Below are 26,559 nucleotides of genomic sequence, written 5' to 3'. Positions count from 1 at the left end.
GACTCACGATTTGTTGAAATGATTGCGCTACAGCTGAGGCTCACGGTAGCAATAATTTGAACTGCATGTCCTCGGAACGGGACCCAATGCCAGAGGGGGAGCACTATGTCCAAACTAGACACATGGGACCATTTGCTTTTGCGACTTGCAAATAGCGAAAAATTGCAATGAACCACTCGCAAATTTGCGACCTCATGGGAATGGCTGGCCCTCCCAGGGATGGTGGACTGCTGGGTTCAGCAGACCTCCATGTCTAGGACTGCTTTTAAATAAAGCAATTTTTTTTTTTATCCAGCCAGTTTCCATAAAGGAAAATGTGTGTTTGTCTGACCCTGTCTTTCAGCTACGATTTCAGGCAGGCCCAGGTTACTTGCGCACACAGTTTGTTTATGTTTCTCACTTCACTCAGCAAGAGAGATAATCTGCTAGAACAGGCAGGGTGGGGGATGTGTACAGTGTCAAAGGATGGGACAGTGAAGAATTCTGCCTCAGCTCTCATCGAGGCCTGGCCAGCTCCGTAGAGTGACCTCAATTAAGACAGCACCAACAGTACAGATGAAGGACGGGGGAGCTTCTAGAAATCTCTCTCTGTGTTAGTAAAAAGTATAAAGATGGAGACCTCTTGGTGCTTTGACAGGAACTCTTGCCCAGGTGCTCTGAAGAAAAGCAAGACCCCTCCAGATTTCTGTCAAGACTTCTGGGGATTCAAAATGCTGTGTGAATACTTGCTTTAGGTTTACCCAGCTGTACCTCAATATAAATAGCAGTAGACTCGGTAAACATTGTTTACCCCGAAACCGGAACACCGCATACCATTACAATGCGGTCGTTACAACCACTGCGTTGTTAAAATGCATGCCATTACTCCGCAAGTCGGAACAACGACTTGCTCTACAGGTCAGAAGGTGTTGGATTTAAAATCCAACACCCTCCCTACTGTTGCACAGATGAGTTGGAATAGTAAATTATACTTATCCAACATACATAGTCTCCGCTGGAGCAAATCGGTGTTCCGACTTGCAGAGTAATGGCATGCAATGTTACAATGCGGTTGTTGTAATGGCATGCATTAAAAAAGCATGCGGTGTAACGAGTCATATTCAGTAGACTCCCTACATTGGATACCGATGAGTAAACAGACTGGCATAAAAATGTTGCGGCTTCTCCATAGGTCTCCATAGAACATTCTATGGCTCTGGACCTGGCGATCTCACAAAGAGATTCTCTCACTCTGTTCCTAGCCATAATCATAGATCCTCCGATGCCTTCCTACTTGTGGTTCTGAGATTCAAGCGTGTTCAGGTTGGAGAGAGGTTTTTTCTGTAGCAACTGCGAAGATGTGGACTGTGCACTTTAGTGATCCTGTGGAAAACATCTGGCCTTTTATGCTTGTGAAATACCTTAAAAACCTGTTTATACTGCCAATAATTGTCAATTAAGGTCTATTTTCTCTCTCAATGCCAGGACATCTGTAGAAGTGTCAGTGCGCTTTAGAAATTCAGTAACATAACATAACAAGTTTACAAAGGATGTCATAATACCAGATGGACACTAAGTAGGCTGACACAAGACACATAATGGACATGTATCTGCTTGATCACAATGTTCAGGATAGGCACTAATTCTCCTAGCAAAGGACATACAAAAGCATGTCTACAACATAGCACAGTGTAATAATGAACACTAATACTCGGGCCGGACTGGCCATAGCAGGCCTCGATGGCCTCCCCACAAGGCTGGGGGCCGGTTTTGTTACTGGGGGCCGGTTTTACAGCAGTACTGCAATATCGGCCCCCAGTAACAAAAGTGCTTCACACTTGCACAGCCTCCCATCCCCCGGAGGCTGGTCTGTCAAAATTGCCAGGGCTGCTTTGGGTTCCCAGTCCGGCCTTGCTAATACTCCTGTTTCTACAGGGCGAACAATGCTCCAGGGTTCTTCGGTAGACACTGAGGAATTAGAATATTTCATTAACTTCCCCAACCAAAGTGCTTTTAAATAATACATTTGAAAACTTATCATTTTCAACCCACTGTTTGTCTCTACTTTAAAAAAATGCTGAGATGGTTTATGATTTTATTAATTAAAAATGTGCAATGATTTTAATTAATATCGCTATAAAGTATTACTATTTCATACGGTAGGGCACTGTGTTATATTCCCTTGTGCTGTGCTGCCCTCCACTGTGTTATATTCCCTTGTGCTGTGCTGCCCTCCACTGTGTTATATTCCCTTGTGCTGTGCTGCCCTCCACTGTGTTATATTCCCTTGTGCTGTGCTGCACTCCACTGTGTTATATTCCCTTGTGCTGTGCTGCCCTCCACTGTGTTATATTCCCTTGTGCTGTGCTGTGTTGCACTCCACTGTGTTATATTCCCTTGTGCTGTGCTGCCCTCCACTGTGTTATATTCCCTTATGCTGTGCTGTGCTGCCCTCCACTGTGTTATATTCCATTGTGCTGTGCTGCCCTCCACTGTGTTATATTCCCTTGTGCTGTGCTGCACTCCACTGTGTTATATTCCCTTGTGCTGTGCTGGCCTCCACTGTGTTATATTCCCTTGTGCTGTGCTGCACTCCACTGTGTTATATTCCCTTGTGCTGTGCTGTGCTGCCCTCCACTGTGTTATATTCCCTTGTGCTGTGCTGCACTCCACTGTGTTATATTCCCTTGTGCTGTGCTGCCCTCCACTGTGTTATATTCCCTTGTGCTGTGCTGCACTCCACTGTGTTATATTCCCTTGTGCTGTGCTGCACTCCACTGTGTTATATTCCCTTGTGCTGTGCTGCCCTCCACTGTGTTATATTCCCTTGTGCTGTGCTGCCCTCCACTGTGTTATATTCCCTTGTGCTGTGCTGCACTCCACTGTTATATTCCCTTTTGCTGTGCTGCCCTCCACTGTGTTATATTCCCTTGTGCTGTGCTGCACTCCACTGTGTTATATTCCCTTGTGCTGTGCTGCCCTCCACTGTGTTATATTCCCTTGTGCTGTGCTGCACTCCACTGTGTTATATTCCCTTGTGCTGTGCTGCCCTCCACTGTGTTATATTCCCTTGTGCTGTGCTGCACTCCACTGTTATATTCCCTTTTGCTGTGCTGCCCTCCACTGTGTTATATTCCCTTGTGCTGTGCTGCACTCCACTGTGTTATATTCCCTTGTGCTGTGCTGCCCTCCACTGTGTTATATTCCCTTGTGCTGTGCTGCAATCCACTGTGTTATATTCCCTTGTGCTGTGCTGTGCTGCCCTCCACTGTGTTATATTCCCTTGTGCTGTGCTGCAATCCACTGTGTTATATTCCCTTGTGCTGTGCTGTGCTGCCCTCCACTGTGTTATATTCCCTTGTGCTGTGCTGCACTCCACTGTGTTATATTCCCTTGTGCTGTGCTGCCCTCCACTGTGTTATATTCCCTTGTGCTGTGCTGCACTCCACTGTGTTATATTCCCTTGTGCTGTGCTGCACTCCACTGTGTTATATTCCCTTGTGCTGTGCTGCCCTCCACTGTGTTATATTCCCTTGTGCTGTGCTGCACTCCACTGTGTTATATTCCCTTGTGCTGTGCTGTGCTGCCCTCCACTGTGTTATATTCCCTTGTGCCGTGCTGCCCTCCACTGTGTTATATTCCCTTGTGCTGTGCTGCACTCCACTGTGTTGTATTCCCTTGTGCTGTGCTGCACTCCACTGTGTTATATTCCCTTGTGCTGTGCTGCACTCCACTGTGTTATATTCCCTTATGCTGTGCTGTCCTCCACTGAGTTATATTCCCTTGTGCTGTGCTGCACTCCACTGTGTTATATTCCCTTGTGCTGTGCTGTGCTGCCCTCCACTGTGTTATAGTCCCTTGTGCTGTGCTGCACTCCACTGTGTTATATTAGCTTGTGCTGTGCTGTGCTGTGCTGCGCTCCACTGTGTTATATTCCCTTGTGCTGTGCTGCACTCCACTGTAACTGTGTTATATTCCCTTGTGCTGTGCTGCCCTCCACTGTGTTATATTCCCTTGTGCTGTGCTGCCCTCCACTGTGTTATATTCCCTTGTGCTGTGCTGCACTCCACTGTGTTATATTCCCTTGTGCTGTGCTGCACTCCACTGTGTTATATTCCCTTATGCTGTGCTGTCCTCCACTGAGTTATATTCCCTTGTGCTGTGCTGCACTCCACTGTGTTATATTCCCTTGTGCTGTGCTGTGCTGCACTCCACGGTGTTATAGTCCCTTGTGCTGTGCTGCACTCCACTGTGTTATATTAGCTTGTGCTGTGCTGTGCTGCGCTCCACTGTGTTATATTCCCTTGTGCTGTGCTGTGCTGTGCTCCACTCCACTGTGCTGGGTTGTATTTACTGCTCTGTTGTATTTCCCTGTGTTGCACGGCACTCTTTTGTATGCTGCATTGTACCGTGGAAGAGACGAGGGGGCGGAGGGGGAGAAGGGATGACACAGATCCACCCGCAGGGATTTGCACCATGTGCATGTTTGCGTGATCGCAGACAGGGTTGGATGCACTGAAAATCTGCCAATGTCTGCAGGGACAGCTGTCAGTGTGTGTGCTCTTCTGCTCGTCTAACACAGGCAGGCATATGCGCACAGAGACCCAGTGAAACACAAACACACATGCTCAGAGGGGCACACACAAACACACACAGTCACACACACACACACACAAAACATGCAGACACACTTACATAAAAAAAACTACGGCGTATCATAATTAGAATTGACATTCCTTCCTACAGATCCAGTACTCGAATTTTGTCGGAAGGTAGAGGAACAGAAGGGCAAAACGAAAGCAAAAATGAGACTGGCGGAACGACAACGTTTGCGTGGGGTTTGATCAGTAAAGAATAAAAGAAAAGCGGAAGAGGGAGGGAGCTGGGGAGGGGGAAAGAACAGAGAACGCTGATGGCAGTAGCAGCTAAGAATAAAGACGAGAAGGCGAAGGAGATGAGGCCGAAAACGGGAGAGTAATCAGATAACCAGGGAGGAAGAGGTTCTAAGAGAGAACAGACGTCGCATGAAAGAGTTGGGAGGCGTAATAGCGGAAGAGGTCGTGTAATTTCTGAGGAGTAACAGAGTAAGAAATAGAAAGAAAGATGGATGTGTGGGAAATAGCGGAAGTGGGGGTGAAATAGAGAATATGAAAAAAAAGATGAGAGAGAATAGAGAAATTTGGTAAGAATTTAAGGATAGAAAGAAAGACGTATGCCAGAGGAATGGGGACTGCAGTGGAGAGAGCGAGGTCGCAGGACGTGAAGCAAGAGAAAGGAGAAAAGGTGCACAGCATAGCATGCTTCGCAGAGGGGGGCGCAGAAGGAAGAGTTGACAGACCCAGTGGTGGGAGGCAGCAGATGCAGGAAGCTGCGCGAGAGCCAGGAACCAGCCTTTGTCCGGATGCTTCCGCTGGATCCTAGCGCTCCCGGATTAGGCCTCAATTTACATTGAATTAATGATGGTGTGGGGGCTGTTGTGGTGTGTAGCTAGAAAGATGGGATGAGTAGCTGATGATGCATGCACGCCTAACGCGGAGCGCCTAGTTAGGAAATTTCACGATAAGAAAAAGTTTGGCTGGATTCATTACGAAATCTGAGCACAAATGGGTTCATTCAGTGGTGAAAGTTAAAGCCTGAGCACGAACGTGTCGGGTTTAAAAAGCAGAAGTGAGTAATAAAGTCACACTTGTATGTTGAGCAAAATAGAAGCCGGATGGGGGCGGGAGAGCCTGGTGGGGGGGCGGGAATGCGAGCGAGGGGAGGAGAAGTGTGGCAGGCGGATTAGGGAGATGCGCGTGCTTGTGTGGTCACATGACCCGCTTTTGTGGTCACGTGACTCACATGCACTGTGGAAAAACCGCAGTGGTTTGACGAGTCGATTGAGCACTTGAATTTTCGCCTATTACATTCGCAAGCAAATGATAATAGGCAAAACCTAAAAAATCAGATGGGCAAGGAAATTCTGCAAAGCTTAGAGCCCAAACACTAGTGAGACACTAGACATTGGGCTAAACTCTATGCCACCTTCTATCAGAGGAAGCAAATTAAAGGAAGTTACTTATTCTAACACTGCTTTTAACATGGAACTTATACTGACACAAACTTTGCAACAAACTCAAAGCAGTTGTACAGACTGAACTCTGAGCACAGCAGCAGAGTCCAGCGCCTAGGTACATGACTCCAAGAGGTGCCACATTACAGACACTGAACTAGAGCTAAGGGCCTTCAGCGTATTAGAAAAGGCACTGCTCTGAATACAGCTCTGCTGTCCCAACAAAGAGGAAGAATTGCAAAGACAGCACACCTGGCACATCGCTGTCCAAGTCACTCACTTGTTGATCTCAGTGCCAGCCATGACCCGCAGCAACGGGTCCAGGTCTTCGGCGTAGCGGCACATGGGTCCTGTGCACATGAACTCAATACTAGGGCCAACTGCAATGGGGAACTGACCCTCGTTTGGAACCAGCCCTGCAAAGAAAAGTCCCACATTTATGAAAACAAACTGCATGAAACAATGGAGGGCAAGCCATATGACATCGCATGGAGAACGGAGGATGCAAATTAGTGTCATGACATTTAGTACAGTAACTTTCATCTACCTCTTGGCACGAAGAACAGCAATGAAGACCAGGCCCATGCCACCATGCACGTTAACTTAAATCGGCCCCATGGTACTATGAATGTTAACTTAGATCGCCACATGGAACTCTGCATGTCAACTTAGATCGCCCAATGGAACTCTGCATGTTAACTTAGATCGCCCCATGGCACTCTGCATGTTAACTTAGATCGCCCCATGGAACTCTGCATGTTAACTTAGATCGCCCCATGGAACTCTGCATGTTAACTTAGATCGCCCTATGGAACTATGTATGTTAAGTTAGATCACCCCATGGAACTCTGCATGTTAACTTAGATCGCACCATGGAACTATGCACCTTAGCTTAGATCAGCCCTATGGTACTCTGCATGTTAACTTAGATCGCCCCATGGCACTCTGCATGTTAACTTAGATCGCCCCATGGAACTTTGCATGTTTACTTAGATCGCCCCATGGCACTCTGCATGTTTACTTAGATCGCCCCATGGCACTCTGCATGTTAACTTAGATCAGCTCTATGGAACTCTGCATGTTAACTTAGATCGCCCCATGGCACTCTGCATGTTAACTTAGATCGCCTCATGGAACTCTGAATGTTAACTTAGATCGCCCCATGGCACTCTGCACGTTAACTTAGATCAGCCCCATGGCACTCTGCACGTTAACTTAGATCAGCTCTATGGAACTCTGAATGTTAACTTAGATCACCCCATGGAACTCTGCATGTTAACTTAGATCGCCCCATGGCACTCTACATGTTAACTTAGATCGCCCCATGGAACTCTGAATGTTTACTTAGATCGCCCCATGGCACTCTGCACGTTAACTTAGATCAGCCCCATGGCACTCTACATGTTAACTTAGATCGCCCCATGGAACTCTGAATGTCAACTTAGATCGCCCCATGGAACTCTGCACGTTAACTTAGATCAGCTCTATGGAACTCTGCATGTTAACTTAGATCAGCCCCATGGCACTCTACATGTTAAATTAGATCGCCCCATGGAACTATGAATGTTTACTTAGATCGCCCCATGGTACTCTGCACGTTAACTTAGATCGCCCCATGGAACTATGCACGTTAACTTAGATCAGCTCTATGGAACTCTGAATGTTAACTTAGATCGCCCTTTGGAACTCTGCATGTTAACTTAGATCGCCCCATGGAACTCTGCTTGTTAACTTAGATCGTCCCATGGCACTCTGCATGTAAACTTAGATCGCCCCATGGCACTCTACATGTTAACTTAGATCGCCCCATGGAACTCTGAATGTTAACTTAGATCGCCCCATGGAACTCTGCATGTTAACTTAGATCGCCCCATGGAACTATGCACTATAACTTAGATCAGCCCCATGGCGCTCTGCATGTTAACTTAGATCGCCCCATGGCACTCTACATGATAACTTAGATCGCCCCATGGAACTCTGAATGTTTACTTAGATCGCCCTATGGCACTCTGCCCGTTAACTTAAATCGGCCCATGGCACAATGCACCTTAACTTAGATCAGCTCTATGGAACTCTGCATGTTAACTTAGATCGCCCCATGGAACTCTGCATGTTAACTTAGATCGCCACATGGAACTCTGCATGTTCACTTAGATCGCCCTATGGCACTCTACATGTTAACTTAGATCGCCCCATGGAACTCTGCATGTCAACTTAGATCGCCCCATGGCACACTGCATGTTAACTTAGATCGCCCCATGGCACTCTGCATGTTTACTTAGATCGGCCCCATGGCACTATGCAGATCGCCCCATGGCACTATGCACATTAACTTAGATCGCCTCATGGCACTATGCACGTTAACTTAGATCGCAACATGGCACTAAGCACGTTAACTTAGATAGCTCATGGCACTATGTACGTTAACATAGATCGCCTCATGGCACTATGTACGTTAACTTAGATCGCCTCATGGCCCTATGCACGTTAACTTAGATAGCTCATGGCACTATGTACGTTAACTTAGATCGCCTCATGGCACTCTGCATGTTAACTTAGATCGCCCCATGGCACTCTGCATCTTAACTTAGATCGGCCCCATGGCACTATGCAGATCGCCATATGGCACTAGGCACATTAACTTACCTCGCCTCATGGCACTATGCACGTTAACTTAGATCGCCTCATGGCACTATGCACGTTAACTTAGATCGCCTCATGGCACTATGCACATTAACTTAGATCGCCTCATGGCACTATGTACGTTAACTTAGATCGGCTCCATGATACAATGCAAAGCCATGTGGAATGGTGTTAGAAATGGGAATTTCTGGTTGGCTAAGGCTTGCGCCAAAGCCAGGTAGAAACCACCACTCTAGTCAGGGCAAGGAAGTCACCCACCAAGATAACCCCTGCTCACCCCCTTGGTAGCTTGGCACGAGCAGTCAGGCTTATCCCGGAGACGATGTGTAAAGCGTTTGCGCGCGCTCCCAGCCACAACACCCAGGGCCCACCACAAAGGAAACTCCACACAAGGTTATATATAAAAATAGCCTTTGTATTATTTCAAACACATTAGATAATAAACACACACATTACAATGTGCCATAGGCACTGGCAGAATTTACAGGGGATTATATACATGGGACAGGGCCACATGGACCACTGTCAGGAATAAGCACTAGGCACATAGAACATATAATAACTGTAGCACGAAAATAGAGCACACAACCAGTAACCACTGGTAAGAGGCAAGTACTACCTACGCAACCCTAACCACCTTAGGTAAATGTCACGCAGGGAATCATGAGCTCACTAGCATAACTATACTAGGAAAGACAACCTCCTAAGCATCACATACATTCAGAGGTATAGGCACAAAGACATTACACATGATGCAGAAATGACATTAGGCAGGTCCTCACAATTGGGCAAAAGATCACATAGGGCCAAAAACATGTACCCCATACAAGGGTACAACAACAGAACTGTCCCCAGGCCAATTGGCCTGTCAGGGGCTGAAACGCCTTGTGTCCAGAAAGTCAGGGCAGGCTGCGCAGGCAGCCAAAGAAGATTTACCTCAGGCCTAAACGTTGCAGCTGCCCACTAAGTGCTGGGCAGCTGTAGAACTCCTCTGGCCTCAGGAGCTTTGTGGCTCTATGAACAAATGCCACCTTACTGGGGGGAGTGGCCCGCTGCCAACCGGGGCCGCTCTATACTCCAAAATGCCCCCAAGCTCGTTGGAGTCCCGCTCTGGGTACTAAAGAAGACAATGGCCCCTGGGAGCCTCGGGGCTCCAAATTACAAATGCCCTCTGAGCCTCTCGGGCTTGAAAGAAAGAATGCCCAGGTCGTTGGAGTCCGGCTTGGGGGACTCTGAACCACAAAATGCCCCCCTGAGCCTCCCAGGCTCGAGAACAAGTGCCCCACAACGTCGGAAGAGCCTCGTAGGCTCTGGAAACAATAAACGCCCCCCACACTCACCGGTCTGCCCCTGGGGCGGCGGCCTCTCTCTGGAGGCGGGCGGCGGGCGACGCTCTCTCACTCGGGAGAGCCTCGCCAGGGAGGAAGGACGCTTCTCCCCCTCTGGTCGGTCTCCAGGTGGCTGCGGGGCTCCTTACACGCCGAGTGCTCCGCGAGAAAACACGCACCTTCCCTGGGCACCCCAGGGCTCTCCCTCGATCTCGGGGGCCCTGGGTGCAAGTGCCACCTCTTCCTGTCCGTCACCGGGGCGCGGGGTGGCCTCCCGTCGGCTTTCGCTTTCTTCCCTCTGCTTCCGGGTCTAGCCTCGGGCCGGCAACCAATCGCAGCGCGGCCCGGGGAATGGCGTCACAGGGGTGTCCCGGGCCGGCGGGCGGTGATTTCGTTCGAGGCACAAATACGGGGCAAAGCGAGGGGTAGGCGCCCTCGGAAATTTAAGTATTTAAAAAGCGGAAAACCGGCAAGGTGGGCACCTGCTTAGGTTATAATAAAAATGCAGGCCAAATGCAGGGTGAGCTCCTGCTAAAGTAATAAGAAAGCGCTCCCAAGCGCTAGGGGGACGAATCTAGCACTTCCAGGCGCTGCAGGGGATCAAGAAATAAAAGCAAGGCGCTCCCAGACGCTAATGTCCCCAAAGTCCAGCAAAAGTCTTTCTAGGAAGGCAGGGGAGCAAGGCTGGGCCCAGGGGCCAGCTCACAGGGCCCTCGAGGCAGGAAGGTAGTCCCCAGTGGCGGTCCTCCTGGCGCCAGCAGCAGCAGGCCCCCCTCCAAATTAGGATCAGGAACAGAACCTTTTACAAGAGGGCACAGCCTCTTTTTTTCCCCAGAAATCCTTTGTCTGAGGCTGCAGGGTGAAGGGAAAACCAGATGCAACTGGTTTTGGAGCACTTTGTTGTGCTCAGCCACCCTTACCATTCACTAGTCAGGCTCGGGTCATCAGTCGCACCACAGGGGGCGGAGCCAGCATTGTGTGGGGAAAGCCCAGCCCTATTCAGGTCCCAGGTGCACTCCTCCCCGGCCATCAACATGCAGATCTCCCATTCACCACTGGGGCAGACCCATTCTGACTCCTGGAGCCTGGCACACCAGGCAGCTCCAGCCAATCACAAGCCAGCTAGTCATTTCACCTAAATTACACAGACATGCCAACTTCTAGAAGTGATTCAGAAAAGGGGGTGGTGATGAACAGAGTGTCTGAATTAAGCAGACCACTCTTACCCAGTCCAAAGATCAGGGCTTGATCCATCACCGTTTTTTAGCTCACTGCACCATCCCAGCTCAGAACCTGGCTACATGCAAAGTAGTCTGTCCCTGGCCCAGTGCATCATGGGAACAGGGCAGACCAAACTACCAAGCCAATTCTTATACTGGGAAGGAAACAAGCTTCCGGGGACCGGCTTCTGGCATTTCAGCCGTCTTCGGCCCGGCTTGCTTGAATCCTGATGGTGCAGTGAGCAAGGGACTCATGTCTGAGTATACCCTTCCACGCTTATTGTGGACAAAATGATTCAGAAAAGGGGGTGGTGATGAACAGAGCGTCTGAATTAAGCAGACCACTCTTACCCAGTCCAAAGATCAGGGCTTGATCCATCACCGTTTTTTAGCTCACTGCACCATCCCAGCTCAGAACCTGGCTACATGCAAATTAGTCTGTCCCTGGCCCAGTGCATCATGGGAACAGGGCAGACCAAACTACCAAGCCAATTCTTATACTGGGAAGGAAACAAGCTTCCAGGGACCGGTTTCTGGCATTTCAGCCGTCTTCGGCCCGGCTTGCTTGAATCCTGATGGTGCAGTGAGCAAGGGACTCATGTCTGAGTATACCCTTCCACGCTTATGGTGGACAAAATGATTCAGAAAAGGGGGTGGTGATGAACAGAGTGTCTGAATTAAGCAGACCACTCTTACCCAGTCCAAAGATCAGGGCTTGATCCATCACAGTTTTTTAGCTCACTGCACCATCCCAGCTCAGAACCTGGCTACATGCAAATTAGTCTGTCCCTGGCCCAGTGCATCATGGGAACAGGGCAGACCAAACTACCAAGCCAATTCTTATACGGGGAAGGAAACAAGCTTCCGGGGACCGGTTTCTGGCATTTCAGCCGTCTTCGGCCCGGCTTGCTTGAATCCTGATGGTGCAGTGAGCAAGGAACTCATGTCTGAGTATACCCTTCCACGCGTATGGTGGACAAAATGATTCAGAAAAGGGGGTGGTCTGCCCTGTTCCCATGATGCACTGGGCCAGGGTAAGACTAATTTGCATATAGCCAAGTTCTGAGCTGGGATGGTGCAGTGAGCTAAAAAAACGGTGATGGATCAAGCCCTGATCTTTGGACTGGGTAAGAGTGGTCTGCTTAATTCAGACACTCTGTTCATCACCACCCCCTTTTCTGAATCATTTTTGTCCACCATAAGCGTGGAAGGGTATACTCAGATGTGAGTCCCTAGCTCATTGCACCATCAGGATTCAAGCAAGCCGGGCCGAAGACGGCTGAAATGCCAGAAACCGGTCCCCGGTAGCTTGTTTCCTTCCCAGTATAAGAATTGGCTTGGTAGTTTGGTCTGCCCTGTTCCCATGATGCACTGGGCCAGGGTCAGACTAATTTGCATATAGCCAAGTTCTGAGCTGGGATGGTGCAGTGAGCTAAAAAAACGGTGATGGATCAAGCCCTGATCTTTGGACTGGGTAAGAGTGGTCTGCTTAATTCAGACACTCTGTTCATCACCACCCCCTTTTCTGAATCATTTTTGTCCACCATAAGCGTGGAAGGGTATACTCGGATGTGAGTCCCTAGCTCATTGCAGCATCAGGATTCAAGCAAGCCGGGCCGAAGACGGCTGAAATGCCAGAAACCGGTCCCCGGTAGCTTGTTTCCTTCCCAGTATAAGAATTGGCTTGGTAGTTTGGTCTGCCCTGTTCCCATGATGCACTGGGCCAGGGTCAGACTAATTTGCATATAGCCAAGTTCTGAGCTGGGATGGTGCAGTGAGCTAAAAAAACGGTGATGGATCAAGCCCTGATCTTTGGACTGGGTAAGAGTGGTCTGCTTAATTCAGACACTCTGTTCATCACCACCCCCTTTTCTGAATCATTTTTGTCCACCATAAGCGTGGAAGGGTATACTCAGATGTGAGTCCCTAGCTCATTGCACCATCAGGATTCAAGCAAGCCGGGCCGAAGACGGCTGAAATGCCAGAAAACGGTCCCCGGTAGCTTGTTTCCTTCCCAGTATAAGAATTGGCTTGGTAGTTTGGTCTGCCCTGTTCCCATGATGCACTGGGCCAGGGTCAGACTAATTTGCATATAGCCAAGTTCTGAGCTGGGATGGGGCAGTAAGCTAAAAAAACGGTGATGGATCAAGCCCCGATCTTTGGACTGGGTAAGAGTGGTCTGCTTAATTCAGACACTCTGTTCATCACCACCCCCTTTTCTGAATCATTTTTGTCCACCATAAGCGTGGAAGGGTATACTCGGATGTAAGTCCCTAGCTCATTGCACCATCAGGATTCAAGCAAGCCGGGCCGAAGACGGCTGAAATGCCAGAAACCGGTCCCCGGTAGCTTGTTTCCTTCCCAGTATAAGAATTGGCTTGGTAGTTTGGTCTGCCCTGTTCCCATGATGCACTGGGCCAGGGTCAGACTAATTTGCATATAGCCAAGTTCTGAGCTGGGGTGGTGCAGTGAGCTAAAAAAACGGTGATGGATCAAGCCCTGATCTTTGGACTGGGTAAGAGTGGTCTGCTTAATTCAGACACTCTGTTCATCACCACCCCCTTTTCTGAATCATTTTTGTCCACCATAAGCGTGGAAGGGTATACTCAGATGTGAGTCCCTAGCTCATTGCACCATCAGGATTCAAGCAAGCCGGGCCGAAGACGGCTGAAATGCCAGAAACCGGTCCCCGGTAGCTTGTTTCATTCCCAGTATAAGAATTGGCTTGGTAGTTTGGTCTGCCCTGTTCCCATGATGCACTGGGCCAGGGTCAGACTAATTTGCATATAGCCAAGTTCTGAGCTGGGATGGTGCAGTGAGCTAAAAAAAACGGTGATGGATCAAGCCCTGATCTTTGGATTGGGTAAGAGTGGTCTGCTTAATTCAGACACTCTGTTCATCACCACCCCCTTTTCTGAATCATTTTTGTCCACCATAAGCGTGGAAGGGTATACTCGGATGTGAGTCCCTAGCTCATTGCACCATCAGGATTCAAGCAAGCCGGGCCGAAGACGGCTGAAATGCCAGAAACCGGTCCCCGGTAGCTTGTTTCCTTCCCAGTATAAGAATTGGCTTGGTAGTTTGGTCTGCCCTGTTCCCATGATGCACTGGGCCAGGGTCAGACTAATTTGCATATAGCCAAGTTCTGAGCTGGGATGGTGCAGTGAGCTAAAAAAACGGTGATGGATCAAGCCCTGATCTTTGGACTGGGTAAGAGTGGTCTGCTTAATTCAGACACTCTGTTCATCACCACCCCCTTTTCTGAATCATTTTTGTCCACCATAAGCGTGGAAGGGTATACTCAGATGTGAGTCCCTAGCTCATTGCACCATCAGGATTCAAGCAAGCCGGGCCGAAGACGGCTGAAATGCCAGAAACCGGTCCCCGGTAGCTTGTTTCCTTCCCAGTATAAGAATTGGCTTGGTAGTTTGGTCTGCCCTGTTCCCATGATGCACTGGGCCAGGGTCAGACTAATTTGCATATAGCCAAGTTCTGAGCTGGGATGGTGCAGTGAGCTAAAAAAACGGTGATAGATCAAGCCCTGATCTTTGGACTGGGTAAGAGTGGTCTGCCTAATTCAGACACTCTGTTCATCACCACCCCCTTTTCTGAATCATTTTTGTCCACCATAAGCGTGGAAGGGTATACTTGGATGTGAGTCCCTAGCTAATTGCAGCATCAGGATTCAAGCAAGCCGGGCCGAAGACGGCTGAAATGCCAGAAACCGGTCCCCGGTAGCTTGTTTCCTTCCCAGTATAAGAATTGGCTTGGTAGTTTGGTCTGCCCTGTTCCCATGATGCACTGGGCCAGGGTCAGACTAATTTGCATATAGCCAAGTTCTGAGCTGGGATGGTGCAGTGAGCTAAAAAAACGGTGATGGATCAAGCCCTGATCTTTGGACTGGGTAAGAGTGGTCTGCTTAATTCAGACACTCTGTTCATCACCACCCCCTTTTCTGAATCATTTTTGTCCACCATAAGCGTGGAAGGGTATACTCAGATGTGAGTCCCTAGCTCATTGCACCATCAGGATTCAAGCAAGCCGGGCCGAAGACGGCTGAAATGCCAGAAACCGGTCCCCGGTAGCTTGTTTCCTTCCCAGTATAAGAATTGGCTTGGTAGTTTGGTCTGCCCTGTTCCCATGATGCACTGGGCCAGGGTCAGACTAATTTGCATATAGCCAAGTTCTGAGCTGGGGTGGTGCAGTGAGCTAAAAAAACGGTGATGGATCAAGCCCTGATCTTTGGACTGGGTAAGAGTGGTCTGCTTAATTCAGACACTCTGTTCATCACCACCCCCTTTTCTGAATCATTTTTGTCCACCATAAGCGTGGAAGGGTATACTCGGATGTGAGTCCCTAGCTCATTGCACCATCAGGATTCAAGCAAGCCGGGCCGAAGACGGCTGAAATGCCAGAAACCGGTCCCCGGTAGCTTGTTTCCTTCCCAGTATAAGAATTGGCTTGGTAGTTTGGTCTGCCCTGTTCCCATGATGCACTGGGCCAGGGTCAGACTAATTTGCATATAGCCAAGTTCTGAGCTGGGATGGTGCAGTGAGCTAAAAAAACGGTGATGGATCAAGCCCTGATCTTTGGACTGGGTAAGAGTGGTCTGCTTAATTCAGACACTCTGTTCATCACCACCCCCTTTTCTGAATCATTTTTGTCCACCATAAGCGTGGAAGGGTATACTCGGATGTGAGTCCCTAGCTCATTGCACCATCAGGATTCAAGCAAGCCGGGCCGAAGACGGCTGAAATGCCAGAAACCGGTCCCCGGTAGCTTGTTTCCTTCCCAGTATAAGAATTGGCTTGGTAGTTTGGTCTGCCCTGTTCCCATGATGCACTGGGCCAGGGTCAGACTAATTTGCATATAGCCAAGTTCTGAGCTGGGATGGTGCAGTGAGCTAAAAAAAACGGTGATGGATCAAGCCCTGATCTTTGGACTGGGTAAGAGTGGTCTGCTTAATTCAGACACTCTGTTCATCACCACCCCCTTTTCTGAATCATTTTTGTCCACCATAAGCGTGGAAGGGTATACTCAGATGTGAGTCCCTAGCTCATTGCACCATCAGGATTCAAGCAAGCCGGGCCGAAGACGGCTGAAATGCCAGAAACCGGTCCCCGGTAGCTTGTTTCCTTCCCAGTATAAGAATTGGCTTGGTAGTTTGGTCTGCCCTGTTCCCATGATGCACTGGGCCAGGGTCAGACTAATTTGCATATAGCCAAGTTCTGAGCTGGGGTGGTGCAGTGAGCTAAAAAAAACGGTGATGGATCAAGCCCTGATCTTTGGACTGGGTAAGAGTGGTCTGCTTAATTCAGACACTCTGTTCATCACCACCCCCTTTTCTGAATCAACTTCTAGAAGTGGCACTTCCACACTAGGTACATTAACGCCGCACACATCATCGCGCAGCTTTTAATCACACGAGTACACACATACCAAACTCGCCCCTGCACTCCACATGCATCAGGAACTACCAGGGACACATACATTCCCCATGTATTCCTATGGGAGGGCAGGCCAACCTCACCACACGCACGCACTTTACCCTGGACACAGTGGTAAAGTGCGCAGAAGCCAAAAATCACTAACACTAAGTCACATATAACAAGCAAAAGGTTTAGGGGTAAACCTGCCAGAAGGGCCAAGTCCAACAACTGGTCTCAAAGCACAGCAGCTTAGATTTGTCATCATTTCTAGGCACACCGGTGTACGTGAATTGCACACTATTAAACGACTCAAAGTAATCAGTCACATTATATGAGGCACAACAATGAAAATCCATCTCATGGTTTCGGTCACATCTTGTGGCTGTGTCTCAAGGTGATATGCACAGTAATCTGGAGCTGGCACTACATACAACAACACATCCTGTCTCACATACTCTGCAGAGCGGTGCAAACGAGTCACACAGCACTGCCCTAGTAATCTAAGATGGGTAAGAAGCACAAGTTACTACTTGTGTAACGATATATCTGTAAGAGACATTAGTTAGTGATAGATTCCTTACCTTAGAATATCCCCAGGCGTCAGACTGGATCCGGAAATTTTTGCGTAGCAGTACCCTTGCGCGTCGGCAGGCGTCGTCTGCGGCTCCGCGTCCGTCGTCGGCGTCGTGGGCGCCGTGATGACGTCGTCGGAGTACTTAGACGCCGCCTCCGCGTGCTGACGTCAGTTCTTAGCCACAGCTTTGCCGCGCCAGAAGCGCAGAGCCATGACAAAAAACCGACACTGGTGCCAAGAAACTAGGGCCCTGAAAGGGGATGACCTTAACCCTAGATATCGGTTCGCAGAACGCGGAGGATGGGTGGGTCGGTAAGGAATCTATCACTAACTAATGTCTCTTACAGATATATTGTTACACAAGTAGTAACTTGTGCATCTGAAAGAGACACGTTAGTGATAGATTCCTTACCTTAGAATAGATACCCCAGCAATACCATCCCCGTGGTGGTGGGTCTGCGAACCAATATTTACACCAGAAAGTCCTGGAGAACCGAGCGGCCAAAGAAACCGTCTCTCCGGACCTGACTATCCAGGCAGTAGTGCCTAGCAAACGTGTGCAACGAGGCCCACGTAGCTGCCTGGCAAATGTCCTGCAAGGGCACACCTCGGCCCAAGGCAGTTGTAGTGGCCGTGGCTCGAGTGGAATGAGCCCGCAGCCCAACAGGTGGTTCCTTCTTAGCCAAGGAGTAACACGCCTGGATGCACATGATAATCCATCGAGAGATGGTCCTCTTGTGCACCGCTTTCCCTTTCTTAGCGCCCGCGTACCCAACAAAGAGTTGATCATCCACCCGGAACTGGCGTGTGCGATCCAGATAGAACGAGAGCGCATGTTTTGGGTCCAGACGGTGGAGCCTCTCCTCCTCTCTCGAGGGGTGCGGAGGCGGAAAGAAGGTGGGCAATGTGATGGACTGCCCAATGTGGAAGGCCGTGACCACCTTTGGCAAGAAAGAGGGCCTAGTCCTCAAAACAACCTTGTCCGGATGGACTGACAGGAAGGGAGGCTTACAAGAGAGGGCCTGGAGCTCACTCACTCTCCTGGCAGAGGTGATGGCTATCAGGAAGGCAGTCTTCAAAGAAAGAAGGCGGAGCGGACAGTTATGAAGTGGCTCAAAGGGAGAGCACATCAGAAAGGTGAGAACCGGGTTCAAGTCCCACTGAGGCATCACAAAAGGAACAGGAGGAAAGGTATGAGTGATGCCTTTCAGGAATCTGTTAACAATAGGGGACTTGAACAAAGAAGGTTGGTCAGGCAGCCTCAGAAAGGCTGAAAGAGCCGAAAGATAGCCCTTGAGAGTGCCCAGAGCAGAGCCCTGCTGGGCAAGAGAAAGAAGGAAGAGAAGAACCTCGGAGAGAGGGGCCTTGAGGGGATCCACAGCCTTTGCTGTGCACCATGCCACAAATCTGTTCCACCTGCAGGCGTATACAGTCTTTGTGGAGGGACGCCTGGCTGCCAGAATGATGTTGCAAACTTCAGGAGGCAAGTCAAATGGCCTCAACTGTCGCCGCTCAATCTCCAAGCATGGAGGTGGAGACTGGACAGGTTCGGGTGGAGGACCGTCCCCTGCTGCTGCGACAGAAGGTCCTCCTGAAGAGGCAGACGAATCGGGGGATCGACTAACATGCTGAGTAGCTCGGGATACCAGTACCTTCGAGCCCAGTCCGGAGCCACAAGGATGACTTGTGCCCGGTCGCGCTTGATCCTCTTCAGCACTCTGGGCAGAAGTGGTATAGGCGGAAAGGCGTACAACAGACCGCAGCTCCACTCGCGACGAAAAGCTTCTCCGAGCGAGTGCCGCCTTGGAAATTCCAACGCGCAGAACCGATGACATTGCGCGTTCTCTTCGGTGGCGAATAGATCTAACCAAGGCTCTCCCCATCGCTGAAAGAGGCCTTGCGCCACGTCCGAGTTCAGACGCCATTCGTGATCCATCGAGCACCGACGGCTGAGTTCGTCCGCCCTGGCGTTCAGAGAACCGGCCAGGTGTTGAACCACCAGAGTAACGCCCTGATGTGCCAGCCATTGCCAGAGACGCAGAGCCTCCTGTCAAAGGGTCCACGACCCCACTCCGCCCTGTTTGTTGCAGTACCACATGGCGGTAGTGTTGTCGGTGAACACTTGCACAGCGCTCCCTCGGACAGACGGGAGGAATGCTTTCAGTGCCAGACGAATCGCCCGCAGCTCCAACAGGTTGATATGGAGCCGGGACTCCGCCGAAGACCAGAGTCCTCTGATCTCTGCCTCTCCCAAGTGGCCTCCCCAGCCCTGGAGGGACGCGTCCGTCACAACTACGTGCTCCGGTTGGGGAAGGGAGAGGGATCTGCCGTTGACCCAATCGCGGTCCGTGAGCCACCACTGCAGCTGTCTCGCAGTGCCCTCCGAGATCAGGACATGGCCGGACAGGCCGCCCCGGTGCTGGGCCCACTGAAACTTCAGGTCCCACTGCAGAGCCCGCATCCGCCACTGTGCGTGATGCACCAGAAGGATGCAGGAGGCCATCAGCCCCAGAAGCCGCAGCGTCAACCTGACCGAAACCCGGGATAACGGCCGAAAGACCGGAATCAGAGCCTGTATATCCCGGACCCGCTGTTCGGGGGGGTAAACCCGAAACTGCGCCGAGTCGAGAACCGCTCCGATGAAAAGGAGCTTCTGAGAGGGACACAGGTGTGACTTCGGCACATTGATGGAAAATCCCAGCAAGTGCAGGAGATCCGCCGTTGTCTGGAGGTGGCTGACGACTGCCTGGGGCGAGCCCGCCTTCAACAACCAGTCGTCTAGGTAGGGGAAGACTGACACCCCTAACCTGCGCAGGTGAGTTGCGACTACCGCCATCACTTTCGTGAACACCCGTGGGGCGCTGGTAAGGCCGAAGGGGAGCACGGTAAACTGAAAGTGCTCGTGGCCTACCGTGAACTGCAGGTAACGCCGGTGGGCCAGCAGGACGAGGATGTGGAAATATGCGTCCTGCAAGTCCAACGCTACCATCCAGTCTCCTGGGTCTAGGGCAGCCAAGACCTGAGCCAGGGTCAGCATTTTGAACTTCTCCTTCCGGAGGAAGCCGTTGACGTTCCGCAGATCCAAGATAGGGCGTAGGCCCCCTTTGCCCTTCTTGGGTACCAGGAAGTAGTGGGAGTAGCAACCACGACCTACTTCTGGCCCAGGAACGCGCTCGATGGCCCCCTTTGCCAAGAGGGCCGAAACTTCCTCCTGCAGGAGCCGCAAATGATCCCCCGATACGCGGTGGTGTTGCGGTGGCATGGCTTGAGGGGTCGTCTCGAAGGGGAGGGAGTAGCCCCTTCGGACGATCTGCAGCACCCACCTGTCCGAAGTGACTGTGCGCCAGTGAGAGTGGTGATGGCGAACCCTGCCCCCCACTGGCGTCACATGGGCCGAAAAGCACGGACTAGGAGGGTTTAGAGGCGGATGCTGCGGGGGCAGGTGTGGACTGGCTCCGCTTGCCTCCCCGACCGCCTCCACAGCGGTTTCCACGGCCGCCGCCGCGCTGGACGACAGTTTGCGGCGAGTGGCTGGCGGCACGTGTGGGGACGCCCCTTCCTTGGCCACGAAAGGAGCGAAAGGCACCCACTTGCTGGCGCGGGGCCGAGAGGCCCAAGGACTTGGCCGTAGCCCTGGAGTCCTTAAAGCGCTCAAGCGCGTGGTCTGCCTTGTCGCCAAAGAGGCGACGGCCATCGAACGGCATGTCCATGAGGGTATTCTGGACATCAGCCGAGAAGTTGGCGGATCTGAGCCAGGCGTGGCGTCGAATCGCCACCGTCGTAGCCATCGCTCTGCCCAGCGAGTCAGTTGTGTCCTGTCCGCACCTGATCGAATATTTCGCTGCGTCCCGGCCCTCCACCAGGGCTTGGCCGAGTTTGGCCCGTACCTCCAACGGACACTCTGGCAGCAATTCCGCCACCGTTTCCCATATAGAATGGGTGTAACGGCCCAAGAGGCATGCGGTGTTGGAAGACCGCAGTCCACAGCTAAGGGACGAGAAGACCTTCTTGCCAAAGGCCTCGTACCTCTTGGATTCCCGATCAGGGGGAGCCGACGGGAAGGCGGTCTGGGAGTTAGAGGCCTGGATAACCAGACTCTCGGGGGTGGGGTGGGTGGACAGGAAACATGGGTCGCCCGGAGCCGGGCGGTGGCGTCTGGCCACGTTCCGATCTACAGGCGAACCTGTAGCGGGCCTGGACCAAGTGCCCAACAGAACGTCCGACAAGGCCTCATTAAACGGCAGCATAGGCTCCATGGAGCATGACTGCGGCTTAAGGACCTCAGTGAGGAGGTTAGTCCTCACGGCCGCGACGGGGAGCTCAAGGCCCAATGCCTGAGCAGCCCTCATCAACACCACACTATATGTTGCGCCCTCCTCCGAAGCCACGGAAGGAGGAGAGACGAATCCAGTGTCTGGAGAGGTGTCCAGGCCACTGGCCTCCCCAAGGTCTCCTGTCCAGTCCATGCTAGACTGACATTCCCTTGTCAGAGGGTCCTCAGACCCCTCCCAATCCTCCTCTTCCCTCATCTCCTGAGACTCAGGGTCGTTAGTGAATGAGGATGGTTCATAGGGATGGAAATCCCCGAACGGCGTCGGGATCGGGCTAGGGGGTCAGAAGGGGTCTACCTTGCCCTCTTTCCTTCATTTCCCCCTTTGTTTTGGCCTCCTCTTGTCTCTCGATCCTACCGAGAGACAAGATGGCGGCCGCTCCGGACTGTTTACAATATTGACAGCCAATCAGCTACTCCTCAGACTCCCGTTACACTGCCGGTTAGCTTCCCGGTTAGCTGCCCGGTTCGCGTACCAAGACGCGTCTCTACGGCGAAAAAATCTGTTTTTTTTTTTTTTTTTTGGGTTACACTGCCGGTTAGCTTCCCGGTTAGCTGCCCGGTTAGCTGCCCGGTTCGCGAACCAAGACGCGTCTCTACGGCGAAAAAATCGGAATTTTTTTTTTTTTTTTGGGTTACACTGACGGTTAGCTTCCCGGTTAGCTGCCCGGTTCGCGAACCAAGACGCGTCTCTACGGCGAAAAAATCGTTTTTTTTTTGGTTTTTTTTTGGGCCCGGCGTGGCTCTATAATATCCCCCTCATCAATCCTAGGGGGTCAAAAGGGGTCTACCTTGCCCCCTTTCCTTCATTTCCCCCTTTGTTTTGGCCTCCTCTTGTCTCTCGATCCTACCGAGAGACAAGATGGCGGCCGCTCCGGACTGTTTAGAATGTTGACAGACACCGGAGAGCCAATCAGCTTCGCTTCGCAAAGTTCCGATACGCGAAAAGTTCGCGAACCGGAGCGCTGCCCGGAGCGCTGTTACAGATATATATCTTGTTTTAAACGTTAATTTCTCAAAATCCACTGAAGCACATATATTGAGACCTAGCAAAGGCACATCGGGCTAACAGTCCCTACAATTTTGCCAAGTTTCTTGGAAATCCATTCAGCCGTTCGGGCTAAAAGTGAGGCCAACCGCCCTATGGAAATTAACATGGGAAAAACGTGTTTTGGGACCCCCTTTTTTCTCGGCCCCCCCTTGACGAACCCCCCCCAAATTTCCAGGAGCTGCTCAGAAACAAAATGTGCCATTTCCCTGAAAATTTCAGCCAATTCCGTCCACAAACGCCAAAGTTATTAGGCATAGAATTTTCAAAAGTTCCATAGAGAAAAAATCCTAACTATATATACCTACTGGCTATCGCCAGTAGGTAATATATATATATATATATATATATATATATATATATATATATATATATATAGATATATATATAGATCAACTGAAAAAACAAAAGGTTAAAGTAATGTTATAGATGGAAGAAAATGTCAGTTGGAAGGGTGTCACAGTGGATACACTGTTCCCCAAAATCACGGGGGAAAAAATTAAGTTTATTTTAACCCGGGAGGTAAGGAGGGTGCTGATCTGGGAGCCTTCCATAAGGTCCAGGGGGTCAGGGTACCTATATCCTGCCCCTTAAACGTTTTATTTTTCCTCTCCAAGGACACAAGGACGAATTCCTGAAATGGTGGCCACAACTGTTTCTTCAGGTTGCGACAGTCAATCAGATCGCAGATTTTAAGCTTGTGGATCTGCAGATTCTCCACGGCTTGAAATATACATATATTTTTAACCTTAGTTTCTACAAAACTGCTGAACAGATTTCTACCTGCTCCTTTTTTTCGACACAAAGATCAGAGATTCGTTGACTTCAGCTAATGACTTGGGACATTCCAACTCTTTCTTCCTCTCCGTACAATCCATTCTGTCCTTTTCAATCCATAGGACTGACCGAGGTTGTGAAGACAGCATTACATTTATTGCGCCTCATCCTTCCTCTGGAACTCTGTTGCCGGTGACTGCTAGGTCCGCCTCCTAATTGCGTGATCCCTGAAACCAGTCAACAATTCACGGTGTGTACGTCTTCTGTACATTTGAAAAGCAGAACCAATAAAACAGAAACAGGGTGCATCCCATCTACAAAATGTAGTTCCAGCAGAATCTGCCAGCTCAGTTTACATTAAACCTATGGATCGTATGCTATAAAACACCCTTGAATCATTGTCAAAGGTTTTGTTAAATGCTCTGCGTTTCAGAAAAAAACAGAAAGACTTCCTCTTAGGACCCGCCTTTAATAGCACAGTCCATTCACCCTTTGGATATCGGGCCCTGTCGTCCAATGCCCAGTCTTTGCCATAGTAGGCTCTCTATATGAGCTTGTCCCAATGAAGACCTCAGTGCAGCGTTTGGAACTGCTCTTGTAACTTACTGATCCATAATGTCAGTCTTAGACATAGCGCTCTGAAGCAGCCTCTGTGCCAGACTTTGGCATGACACAACATACCATAAGAGACAGAAACATTACAAAGTTTTGGGCACTTGGTGCAGAGGAGGTGTTCCATATGATATGTATTCTCGACTCATCCTGCGTCTTTACGATATTCTTCTATTAACCTCCACATTAATCTGGACATTGAACTGTCGGCCCTCCACATCCATGAGTAGTCGGCTTGCTCACATTTAGGAATATTTTTGACTTGACACTTAGATCATTTACAAGCTTCCCCTTAAGATCCTCTAATCTTGGAACATGTCCTTGGTGTTGAGGATAAGTGGTTTGCTTGTGAGAAGGAGTACATATTAATTTTTCATTGCAACTTTTTCACACCTAGTATTTTCGACCTGTTCTCCATTGCGCCCGCTACTCTGCTTGAACTCATTGGGAAACTCAGACAGAAACTGACTTGATCTGAAGAGGTTTCTTGTCACTGGGTGTTGCAATTTGGAATATTATGTGGCGTGGCCGGGATTCTCAGAATACACAGGGATGATCCTTGGATTCAACAACAACAGTCCTTAGCTCAGTCCTGGTAGTGTGGCAAAGAGCAGCCAGGTTTTACTGGAGGAACAAGTGTTAAGCATTTTACAGGACCATTATGGCGCATAAAATTTGACACGACTCGAAAGAAATCCAACACCAATAACAATTGAGCTTGTTTTTATATTAATTTAGGTGCCAAAATGAACTTTTTATCATACATACAATCCAAACTTGGCTGTGAGTAGGAAACTCCTGTCTTCTGTCGCCACTGTTGCGAAGTGAAGAGGACACAGTAGTAAAAGTTGAAGCAGAGTTTATTCAAGGAGTAGAGAGAGCCATCCCTGCTGGCACAGCTCAGGCACAAGTGGTAACTGCCGCTCACAGAACACTCAGGGTAGGATGCTAGTAAACATTCCAGATGACATCACAGTATTCATGCTAAACACAGGAATGTCTGACAAAATATCGATAACACAAATATCGATATACAAAAATATCGGAACAAAAATATCGAAGTCAAAAATATAGGAATCCTATCCCTAACAAGGTAAGTACAAATATATCGAAAATAAAATATAGAATGACAAAAATTTCGTTTTTTGTAAAATATCGTTTTTTTTAAATGAAATAAATATCTAATATTAACAAAATAATACTTATAAATGTAATAAACACATTTAAAAATTTACTATAATATTTAAAAGTAATACATAATGTAATACAAATTAATATTAATAAATATATAATACATAATATATTTTTCATTATTAATAACTCTAAATTAATTATTTTCATAACTTATAAACAAATAAATATATAATAAATTACTAAAACATTTATTTACATAAAATAATCACATAAATAACAATTAACAACATAATACTAATAAAAAAGCTAAATACATTTTAGATAGCGTATGAGTAAAAATTACTATTCCCACTCCAGAGAGTGCGACAGTAGGGAAAGTGTTGGATAGCATAGGGGTAACAATTACTATTCCAACTCCAGAGAGTGCAACAGTAGGGAAAGTGTTGGATAGCGTAGGGGTAAAAATTACTATTCCCACTCCAGAGAGTGCTACAGTAGGGAAAGTGTTGGATAGCGTAGCGGTAACAATTACTATTCCCACTCCAGAGAGTGCAACAGTAGGGAAAGTGTTGGATAGCGTAGGGTTAAAAATTACTATTCCAACTCCAGAGAGTGCAACAGTAGGGAAAGTGTTGGATAGCGTAGGGGTAAAAATTACTATTCCAACTCCAGAGAGTGCAACAGTAGGGAAAGTGTTGGATAGCGTAGGGGTAACAATTACTATTCCAACTCCTGAGAGCGCAACAGTAGGTAAAGTGTTGAATAGCGATACAATAGGGATGCAGAGTCATACCACTGCCTTAATAGAAGTATGCACCCTTAAGGTATGCCTTCTCTAGCCCAGAAAGTAGGGTGCATCATATTAATGGTGTGGATATACATGTTTAACAATATATATCCCCACAGTAACCCTGTAAAGCCTGGATTTACTGTGAGTGACCGACGGTCCATAGAACAACATGGGCAGGCTACCGAGCAAGGGTGAGAAGTAATTCAACCTAGAAGTAACCGTCTGTCACAAGAGTGCTTTTTCCCATTGACCGCAATAATAAAAGCCCAGATTTAAAGCTACCTATTCCAACTCCAGAGAGTGCAACAGGAGGGAAAGTGTTGGATAGCGTAGGGGTAAAAATTACTATTCCCACTCAGTTGTGCATTCATTAAGCACGTCCCCTTTGATGCCTGCAACTCGTGTTTCTTGACGCCACCCCTTTTACACCCTTTTCGATCTGTTTGCTGTTTCCGTCTTCCTCTGCACCTGTTTCTGTCTCTTCCTTGATTCGTTTACTGCTGATTGGAATGTACTAATAGTGGGGAAGATGTACTTTTACAGTTGGGAACTGCCAAATGCTACTGTAGTTATGTTCCGGGCCCTGAATACATGAAAGCGACCCCTTATGTCTTTTACGATGGGAACCAAGTTGTAAACCTTT

The 26,559-nt window shown here is 49.2% G+C and overlaps 1 protein-coding gene across 1 annotated transcript in view; it reads right to left on the bottom strand.

The window, feature by feature from the left end:
- FAAH2 (fatty acid amide hydrolase 2) overlaps window positions 1–26,559 on the bottom strand; it is a 153,714-nt gene that overhangs the window by 54,542 nt on the left and 72,613 nt on the right. Inside the window, exon 6 of the mRNA XM_086942244.1 lies at window positions 6,312–6,447. Within this exon, the coding sequence (XP_086798370.1) occupies window positions 6,312–6,447 (136 nt within the window). The remainder of the gene's footprint in view (window positions 1–6,311; window positions 6,448–26,559) is intronic.

This window comes from Lissotriton vulgaris, chromosome 10 (assembly GCF_964263255.1).
Source record: "Lissotriton vulgaris chromosome 10, aLisVul1.2, whole genome shotgun sequence".
NCBI lineage: Eukaryota > Metazoa > Chordata > Amphibia > Caudata > Salamandridae > Lissotriton > Lissotriton vulgaris.
Note: the sequence above shows the minus strand (reverse complement) of the source record. Positions and strands in the feature narration are given on the sequence as shown.